At 39.6% G+C, this 10,327-nt stretch overlaps 1 protein-coding gene across 1 annotated transcript; it reads right to left on the bottom strand.

The window, feature by feature from the left end:
- Positions 1-1,224: 1,224 nt before the first annotated feature.
- Positions 1,225-8,222, bottom strand: LOC148364285 (retinol dehydrogenase 10-like). Its single transcript, XM_088338345.1, has 5 exons — positions 7,629-8,222; positions 3,179-3,277; positions 1,748-1,893; positions 1,537-1,668; positions 1,225-1,449 (listed from the first exon to the last, which is right to left on the bottom strand). Exons 1-5 carry the CDS (start codon positions 8,076-8,078, stop codon positions 1,329-1,331), a joined length of 948 nt encoding a protein of 315 aa, XP_088194471.1. The 5' UTR covers positions 8,079-8,222; the 3' UTR covers positions 1,225-1,328.
- Positions 8,223-10,327: the final 2,105 nt, after the last annotated feature.

Here is a 10,327-nt window from a genome sequence, read left to right on the forward strand (position 1 = left end):
GCAAATTGTTTTACATCCGATCATTTTTCCTTTAGGCAATTGTGTTTACAGTTGGGATCTCAAACTCCCCCTCTGGGTGGTAGTGTAAGACTCCCACATTATTGTAAAAGTTGACCATAAATCGCCATCTTTCTTCCATTTTATTTTCTCCCCAGCCTTTTACCAGGTTTTTTTTGGTACCCATAAGAGAAAGATGTCTTGTTCCTCTTGGTAATGTTATACACACTGTTCCTTTAAGTGCAGCCCTAAACAGGGTTTGTACGGATGCTTTGAAATCCTTGCAAATACATGAATTTTGATGTTGAGTTTTCAAGGTCAGAAAAAAATGCTTGACTTTTGCATGAAGTGCTTGAAAATGTTTGAAATTGTTGTGAGGCCATGATCATTGGCTGTCTGACTAGAGCCCATAAAATCATAAAGAATATTTTTTTTTAAAGTGTGTGGAAATGATGACGATACACCTGCTCTGGTGGCTTGTCATTATGGCGTTGTCATGTGAAGCGTCACCGCCCCTTACTGGTCGCACCCAAGAGGACAGCTCTAGTTCAAAAACCGGCTGTTTTGGCTCTGCTCACTGAGAATAGCTGGCTCTTTTGGTTTCCAAACTGCTTTTTGTATTTTTAATGCTATATTATTATTGTTTGTTTATTGTTGTATTTGCAGTTCTTTTTTACCCAATTTAGTCTTAAATCTTCTGAAAAACATTCAAGTAATATAAATTAAAATAATTAAAACAAAAAGCAAAGAATCAGCTTTTTCTAAGATCGAAAGTTTAAATGCACTCTGCTTCGGAGCAATTAACACAATTAAAATGAGCCCAAATTTGGCTTTTTTTCCTGCTTTTTATACATAAGGCACTTTCTGTCTTCTGTATTAATCTCAATTATTTCCCAACACCGATGGAGCCCTTTCTGCGTTTGGCTACCTCGTACTGGTTTACAATCTGCGCAAGCATTTTCAACGTTATTTTGATTGACGATGGATTTCTCAAGATGAAAGTACTGGAACTTTTGAATATAGGCATTAAAATGCATGAATTTCTCCATCAAAAAGGTGTACCAACCCTGCCCAGTGGAATGATGGTCAGAATTTTTTTAATGTTAAAATCCGATTCGGGGCTAACATCACCCAGACCCGAGCTCTGGCGGCCTCCAAGTCAATTAAGACCCCTGATTTCGAGCCAGAAATTCTGGCTTTTCTTAATTAGGCATCCCAAAAACGTGACCACATCATTGCTGTTTATTGATACCAAGTCCTGAGATGTTTTGTAAAAATAGAATGCTTTTATCTTGACGCATAATATTAAATACTGCCAAAGTTTTGAAGTCTCAAGAAGATTTCACATGGCCGTTACATGTCCTCTGTTCATTGTTCTTGATGAAGGGCAACATACATTTGTCTCCGCCCATGAAGCGATATGTAGCAAGGTTTGCATCCCAGGGTAACAAACTAGAGAGCAGAGAGCACACAACACAAAATGTCATCAATACAGCTGTGGAGTAGATGATGTGAGGGGGGGGCATGAACTGCACTTACGCTCGTGTCAAAAACGGGATATACATAAGGCGAGGGATGCAGATCATTTGCTGTTCCGCCAAAATAGCTGCCATGGACTGTTGAACGGTGTACAGAGGCTCCAATGGTGGGATTATACTGCGGAACTCCTTCCTGAAATATTTTTATGAAACATTGCGATCATCGAATTACTCTTTGGTAGCTACAGAAGGATCTAGTGTTCGAAATGCACCTTATTTTGCAGCCGGCAAACATCCCCGTGTCCACGATGTAAGGGCAGACGAGAGTGGTTTTAATTCCATCCAGCTCTTCAACCTGCAGCTCGTGGGTCAGCGACTCGTGGAAACCGACTGCCCCAAATTTGCTTGCACAATAATCCTGCAGTAAAAGTTTCAATACAAAACCGTCTATGTTACTTAAAAATGTAATTATAGCCTAACCCAGTGCACACCAACATAGTGCCCGTGGGCACCAGATTTCTCTCAGTTCTCTCTGTTCTGAAGATAGCTCACCACTGCTGCATTGCCATTTTCTAGTAAAATGATTTATTTTACTGGATGACTGAATCTATTTAACATTACTTCCAATAGTTAATCTGGTCATAACATTGTACAAAAAGTTATTTTAGAATTGCATATAAAACTGCGCTAATAAGTAACAAACTAACCCTAAATCATTGGCTAATTTACAAACATTGTTCAAAACTGGAGGAATTTTGTTGTAAATGCCCAAAACTGCCATAGAAAAACAATGACAATTTTATTTAATTTCTAAATCTTTCAATATTGGTCTATATGCTTAAAACTCCTCACTTTCCTCTTATTTTTTAACCTCCTCCCAAAATTGTGCAGTTTTTAAAATAATCTTTAAAATTGGTTATATTGTACCAAACAACTGATGTTCTGTTTTAATGTTACTCTTGCAAAGGAAATTTCATAGGATGCCAGTTCGTTATTTTGACTCATTGCGCACTGTTGTTTGTTGCTTTGACTATTACATGATTGTCACTATCATGTTACCGTTCTTTGATACCTACACCCTTAAGGGGGTGGTCTGCTTTTCTTAACTTTTAATAAAAAGACATTTCTTAGCGGAGGAGCCTTGTAACAGCGATTGGAACTCGCTAATCCGAGGCTTCTCTCCTTGGTCTCCTTGCAGGATCAAAATCCATTGATGTCTTCTCTATTTTGAGTGTCTACTAAAGTTTAAACTTGACAATCCTAAACTTCTGTTTCAAACCACCCCGAATTTGTGTTTGTCTTAAATTTGATAACTTATGATAACAACCTCACAATTGGATTATCACATTGTTTTTACATTCAAACTGGGTGCTTTTGTTTAAAAAAAAATTTTGGTTTATCGCAACCTAATGAAGTTGAAAGGAACTAGCTCATGATTTTATGTGATGGATACAGTGCAGTATTTTAACTAGCTATGGTGCTCTTAATTGTTTTTTCTTTAAATAACACTCTACTTCAAGGAGAGCTGTCATTCACAAAAACAGGCCTTACTAAAAACTACAGACGCTTGAATTCCTTACTCCTGCTTGAAATGTAAATAAGGTACAATGATAAATGATAGAAAATGATATAATGAAATCGTGAATATGTTTGATTGCTGTTAAAAGTGTCAATAAAAATTGTTCAAACTCAAATATATTTACCTCCACACATGCAGTGCTGAAGAGGCCTAGGGCACTTGCAACGGTTACTATGTGGCCATGGTTCTTTTCCTTCATCCCAGGCAGGAAGGCTTTGGTCATCTGAGTTTAAAAAAAAAGTTATGTCAGCCTTTGATTGTGACTGGACTGTAAATAGTTAATTTTCAGGTTTCTTATAAGTGCTTGAAATCCTTAAAAATGCTTGAATTTGAATGTGTTTTAAAGGATTGAAATGCATTTTGAGTGAAGTGCTTGTAAATGCTTGAAATTGTCGCCATGTATCTTAACAAGTCTGCTAAAAATGATTGACACTGCTCTCTGGTGGCTTTGCTTTGAAATTGCATTTATTCTTCCCTTGTGATAAACAGCAGCTGGCATTAGTTTTAATGGCGTCGTCTTAAAAGGCGTCATCACCCCATACAGGTTGCGCCACAGAGGCCAGTGCAAGGATTAGGTATCAATGATAGATATTCAATATTGATCATGCAAAAAAATTGAAGTGGTTGTTATGAGAACTTCCTGCAACTGAAAATGTAATCTACATATTACTTATTTTTACCCGACACCAATATGAGCTTTTTTGCCCCCCCCCCAGAACAATTATATTTGATTTACTCAAGATCTAAAATTCCTATTAATTGACATATGCACACGTGTATGTAGATTGAAGATATAATTGTCGCTCTGCAAAATACGTGATTACCACCAGATAGTTTCTTTTAATGGTACTGGAGAAATTTTAAAATTGGCTTTGAAGGCCCTTAAAAAGTTCTTTCATTTGGCCATGAAAAATGTGTACAAAACCCTGTGTTTACGCAAGTGTAGAGGCTGTTAAATCCACAATGTGAATATTTCAAGCTATTATAAGGAGCTTTTCATATTTTAGCACAAGACCATTTTATAAGAGGATCAACAATAGAATGGCGTGCTTTGACCGATTGTTTTTCGCTACTGTATGCTAAAGGTTGGACATTGTATCTGTGGTCATTGATGCACAAAAGTTTTCTTCGCGTTGCTGTGCAGGAAGTTGGCGCCTATACACATAAGCCGTAATGGCCTCACGGGACTATGATGGAGTGGCTGCTCCCTTCACACTCGGGTGCACAAATACCCAACCAATTTGCGTTGCATAACTTGTGTAAGGCGAGTTGATTGTGGATGTTATTTAACAACAGGCACACTTTTCAGGTATCAGTATTATACTTGGGCATTTTGGGACGGGCCTTGTGCTAAAAAACATCTGAAACACTTTTTAAACTACAGTAGGTTGAAGAAAGTATTAAGCATGGATGGGCAAGTACTGCCAAAACAGTTTTCTTAAAGCACAGTGTGTAATATCTGACCACTAGATGGTACTGTTGTCTAATGCGAACAAAAAAAACAGTGCAGCAGCAAGAGGCCTTGCAAACAGCGGTGACTATTGGGTGGGATTCAACTATGTAAAAGACATTTTTTTGCAAAAATTAACATCGGTAAGATGGTTCACGTATTTTAGCCTTGTATTCAAATATATATAATATATCTCTATGTCTATCTCATTTCTATCTATATCACTACAACTATATCTCCATCCAGATCTCTATCTCTACATCTTCATCTATCTATATCTATATATAAAATATACATACACAGTAGATATATAAAATTTGCTGAAAGATTTTGTACCTTTAGGAGGCACTAAACATTACAGCCTGTCTCTTTAAAGAGACATTTTAATATTTGACCATCAGATGTTGCTGTATTGTTGTGCACCTATGTCAAAGTCAAGGCTCAGGGGCCCGATGTGGCCCGCAAAAAGGTTTTTCCTACAGCCCCTGATATGAAAGTGTTACATTATTGTATCAAACGCCAAGAATCTTTTCACTGTATGTTACTTTTCGTCATAGGTTTTTGTTGTTTTTAGCGCTTTTTGTATTTCAATCACATTCTATTAAAAATCAGTTATTGATACGAAAATACGGTTTTCTTCTTAGGCCACCTTTGCTAAAATAGAAACTTCTAATATCTTCTCAAATAGAAAATTGGAAAACCAATGTGACTAACACAGCATTAGCAACTAGCTTTGCTAAACCATCTAACGTCACAGATGTCAGTAGCTGCATTAGTATATAGAATTAACAAATAGGATTGCCTTGCTTAATTTATACGTTGGGAAACTAAGAAGTTATTTAAATAAGTCTCCCCACACCCCCTTTTTTTAATCATTATTATTTGGCCCTCCGTCCATTTGTCTTTGACAACCAAAAACCCTGCTACAAAGCACAAGGAAAAAACAAACTACGGAGACTCAAGGTGACCAAACTGCACCTTTCACAAGAGTTTTGGGTTTTGGAGGTACCTGTTACATCAAATGGCACTTATGTCTGCACCCTCTAGGTAAAGCTCATATTATGTTTAATGAAGTTTTTGGCGAACGACAATTTGTATTTCCTTGTTGATGTTAGCGCCTCGAATGAATAAAATTGATTTTTTTTTTAAAAAAAGGACTACATTTGATCCTCAGTTTGGTAGTATTATCGCAGTTGTACGTTTTTTTTTAGTATTTCTGTACTATTTCTTTAGATTTTTAGTTTTATTTTCGTAGTATTTTCTCAGTGGTATTTTTTTAGTATTTCCTTTGTACTATTGTAACATTTCCGTGTTTTTTGCAGTATTTCTGTGGTTTTGTAGTATTTCCATAGTATTTTGTAGCTATTTTGGCAGTATTTCCATTGTTGTATTTCTGTTGTAATATATCTCAAGAAGTTTTTACAATAAAAGCAAAATAATATATTAGGCCACTGTTTTAAGCTCTAAATTTGAAAATGTAGTTATTTTGTAGTATCTTTGTTGTAGACACAGTCAACACGGACAAAGTTGGCACTAAGACATTTTTATACTAGTAGTACTTTATTTTCTATTCTGTATATAGTCATTACATTTTTAGCATTTATTTTTAAAGAGCCAGAGAGACTGATGCATTGCTTCGGCAGCATGACGAAGCTGCGAGACACAAATTATCCTCAGCAAGATGAACGCAGAGCAGGTGTCACACTACAGTACTGTATGAAATATGCGATGATATGAATTGGCACCATAGCTCTCAAGTCAAGTTGTCTTTTTCTTGTTTTTTTTTTATAAATGGCAAATTTGCTTGAATGTCATCTGTCCAAAACATTCCTCAATGGTTTGGGATTTATTCTTTGTTTTTTTTTTTGTTTTTTGTTTTTTTTAATACAGTGGAACCTCGGTTTTCGAACGCCTCTCAGTTCGAACAAATCTGAGCCCCACCAAAAATTTAGAGAAATTCTTGCTTCGCTGTTCGGTCCAAAAATCGGAGTTTGAACGCCTGTAATGCGTGAGTGTGTACGCTAGGGTGCGATGCTGAGCGGCGTACGGGTGGAGATCGCTCTTTTTGTGACAGACTCTTATCGCGTGCGGACGTGCTTCGTTTTGCTTTCGCTTTTAATATAGGTGTACGAAGTGTTTTAGCCCCTTATTATGCCTCTGGAGAAAGTCAGTGCAAGCAGCAAAGTTGCTACAGGTGAAAAAAAAAAGTAGTACGTACAACTATTGCATTTAAGAAAAAAAAAAAAAGCAAAATATGAAGGTGGTGTGCAAGTATCTGATCTTGCCTCCGCCTTCTGCTAACCACCACAAAGGTAAGACATCCTATTCATAATTCTTTTCTTTATCCTTTTTTATTTTTACACGTTCATGTTAGCGTAATCTTTTGTACTGAAGATTACGATAACGCAAATGTACAATTAGCCTGGGTTAGCTTTATGTTTACGTTGAACATTCAAGGTAGACATTCAGGGTGTTGGAACGGAGCCCCCTTTCCAATGAACTGCTCACCACTTGTTGTGGAGACCCGGGTGCTAAATGACTTGTAAACGACCTGATTTTTTAATTTTTACACGTTCATGTTAGCGTAATCTTTCGTACGGAAGATTACGATAACGCGAACGTACGATTAGCCCTGGGTTAGCTTTATGTTTACGTTAAACATTCAAGGTAAACATTCAGGGTGTTGGAACGGATTAAAACGATTTACATTATTTTTAATGGGGAAAATGGTTTCGGTGATCAAACAAATCGGTTTTCGAACAGGGTTCTGGAACCGATTATGGCCGAGAACCGAGGTTCCACTGTATGACATGTTTTTAATTCAATATCTGTTTTTCCGTCCAAGGAGTTATTGTGGAATTATTTCCTTTACTGAAGTGCGAAGTAGTGAAGGGGTCTCTGTAATAGTCAACAAATACAGCTTTGGGAGTGGCGGTAAGCTATGGCGCCATCCAGTGGACATATTTATATAGTCATACGGTAAATTTTCCTTTTGTGTCTTAGCTTTGTTTTACGGGGTGATTTAAATGGTCTGTAGGCCCTAGTTTTCACTCTTCTAACAGTGTTAAAGTATTTAAAGTAAGTCATTTGATTTAATACTCGTCGTTTTCGCGTCACACCTCACCCAGAACAACGCGTGGCAGTTGACGAGCAGGGTGCGTTCCAAAAGTTCATCGGGGCACTCCAGCAACCTCCGTCCGGCCACCACGCCAGCGTTATTCACCAGCATGGACACTTCCCCGACTTCGCTCCTCACCCGCCCGGCCGCTTCGTAGATGCTCTCCCGCCTGGAAAGATCCACCGTGTAGGCGGTCACTTTGACGCCGAGCTCTCGGGCCAGCTGGGCGGTGCGCTCGTTGGCGGTCGCGTTGCAGTCCCACAGAACCAAGCGCGCTCCTTCCTTGGCGAACTCCAGAGCGAAGAGGCGGCCCAGGGCGCCCCCGGCCCCGGTGATGAGGCACAATTCCCCGTCGATGCTCTTCAGTCTCGGCCGCAGGAAAGTCTGCACTATAGCGGCTAGGATAGCGTAGGTGAGATCGATGAGCATCAGGAGAAGGTCCACGATGATGATCATGATGCTTCTAAATGAGAACTTGTCGTGCGGTTCGCTGCGGTGCGGAGCAACATTTTATATAACCGGATTAGGATTTGCAGTTGCACGCCTGGCGGCGCCCATAGAACAAGCTTTTTTTTGTCTGCTGTCAGAAAATGAATGACAAACCCGTGAGCGTTCATAACTCCTCTCGGACGCAACATATTATTGTTTTGGTTTTTAAACACACAGCAGTAATTTACGGTAGGGGCGATTTAAGCTTCAGAGCTTTGTGGGTAATATGGTTTTTTTTTCATTTAAAAGTGATGTGACGTGTAAAATTAAATTATGATCACATTTTTTAAAATCAAAACATTTTTCTAAAGGCTTTTTATAATAATGAGGCTGTTTGTTTTATGTATTATTAATTGATTGAATGATTTATTGATTGAATTATGGCACTTTTGGGCTACCATAATACACTGGAGCCTCCACAGACTCCGCCACTGTGCCGGAGGTGTCACTAGGGGAGCAGGGGTGAGGGCGGTGCTAGGATTTAACTGGACTGAGGTACAGGTAAAGTCGGCGGCACGGCAGCGCAGTGGTTAGCGCGTGTGCGACACAATTCTGAGGTCATGAGATCAAAGCTTCCTGTGTGGAGTTTGCATGTTCTCCCCATGCTTGCGTGGGTTTCCTCCCACATCCCAAAAAACATGCATGTCAGGTTAATTGGCTAGTCCAAATTGGTCCTAGGTGTGAATGAGCGAGTGGTTGTATGTGTCTGTGTGCCCTGTGACTGACTGGCAACCAGTTAAGGGTGTCCCCTGCCCACCGCCCGAAGATAGCTGGGTTGGGTTCCAGCACCCCCGCAACCCTACTGAGGATGAGCGTTGCAGATAATGGATGGATGCTTCTAAAGGTGTTTCATTATAAAAAGGCTTTTTGTTATTGAATGTTCCTTTTATTGATTAAATTATGGCACTCTTGGGTCTCCATAATACACTAGAGCCTCCACAGACTCCGCCGCTATGCCGCTGGTGTCACCAGGGGAGCGGGGGCGAGAACGGTGCTAGGATTTGAATGGACTGAACTACAGGTAAAGTCTTGGGTTCGGGCCCGGGCCCAAGATCTTACCTCTAGTTTAAAATGTCATTGGGTCAAACCGGCCGGGCTTCTCAATCTTACAGTTTTTTTTTTCTTCTTTTTTTTAATTCCCTTTCATGGAAGATCTGCACAGCATGTACTTACTTTTACTCAACTAATTATTTCGATAAAGAAAATGCTTACCAAACTATCAGTTTGACTCAAAATAACTGAATCCAAAGAAATATTCCCCCTCGGTGTTGGGGTACAAGATGCGCGGGTTCCTTTTTCCACCTCCCTCACGTCAGATGTCATTTCTGCTTCTTGTAAATAGCATACAAGCTTTACAAACTTTCTTTCTGCTTTTTGGCCAAATTTTTCACTATTTGCATCTTGTAATCTGCATAATTTCATTTTCTTTTCAGTGCCATTTTGTTCAGTTTCACTTTCATTCGCTGCACGCCGCCGAGACGCGTTCTTCGTCGCCAAACCGTTCATTTAGGGGCTGAACTTGCATTGGACACTTGATCTGAGGGACTCGGCCCTAAGTAACTCCCAAGCTGCATCGTTCAGCAGAAATGCAGTTCTGCTTGGAAGAACAAACGGCCAGAGTAAAGCTTCATGTTTACTTTGGCGTCAAATTAAACCTTCAGGTTTATTTCAGGCTCGGTTATGAATACAAGTTAATCTATCGGGTTCGGGCAGGTTCGGGTTTATATACCCGCGACTCGCGCCGCGCAAAACTTTTTAGGCACGACTTTACCTCTAGACAGAAACATTTCAGGGCAGTGGCGTTGTTCACATTTCTTTTCAACTTTTTTTTTTATATTTTAGCTTGCATTTTTCGTCATATTTGAGCCTATCTTGTCCTTTATGAAGGAAAAGAGAGTTTTAAAAATGCTATAAATTTTGGGGGTGCTTGGGTTTAATTCTGGGATGCTTGAGTACCCCTAGCTCAGGAGGTAGAGCGCTCGTCTTGGGATCAAGAGATCGCAGGTTTGAATCCCGGCTCCTCCGTGTTACACGTCGAAGTGTACTTGGGTAAGACACTGAACCCCTAATGCCCCCAATAAGCAGGTTGGCGCCTTGCATCGCTGCACGGCCGCTACTGGTGTGTGAGCATGTGTGTGTGAATGGGTAAATGTGAAGCACATTGTAAAGCGCTTTGGGAAGTCTTCATTGACTTGAAAAGCGCTATATAAATGCAG

This window comes from Urocampus carinirostris, chromosome 6 (assembly GCF_059441175.1).
Source record: "Urocampus carinirostris isolate Australia breed hairy pipefish chromosome 6, RoL_Ucar_1.0, whole genome shotgun sequence".
Lineage (NCBI taxonomy): Eukaryota > Metazoa > Chordata > Actinopteri > Syngnathiformes > Syngnathidae > Urocampus > Urocampus carinirostris.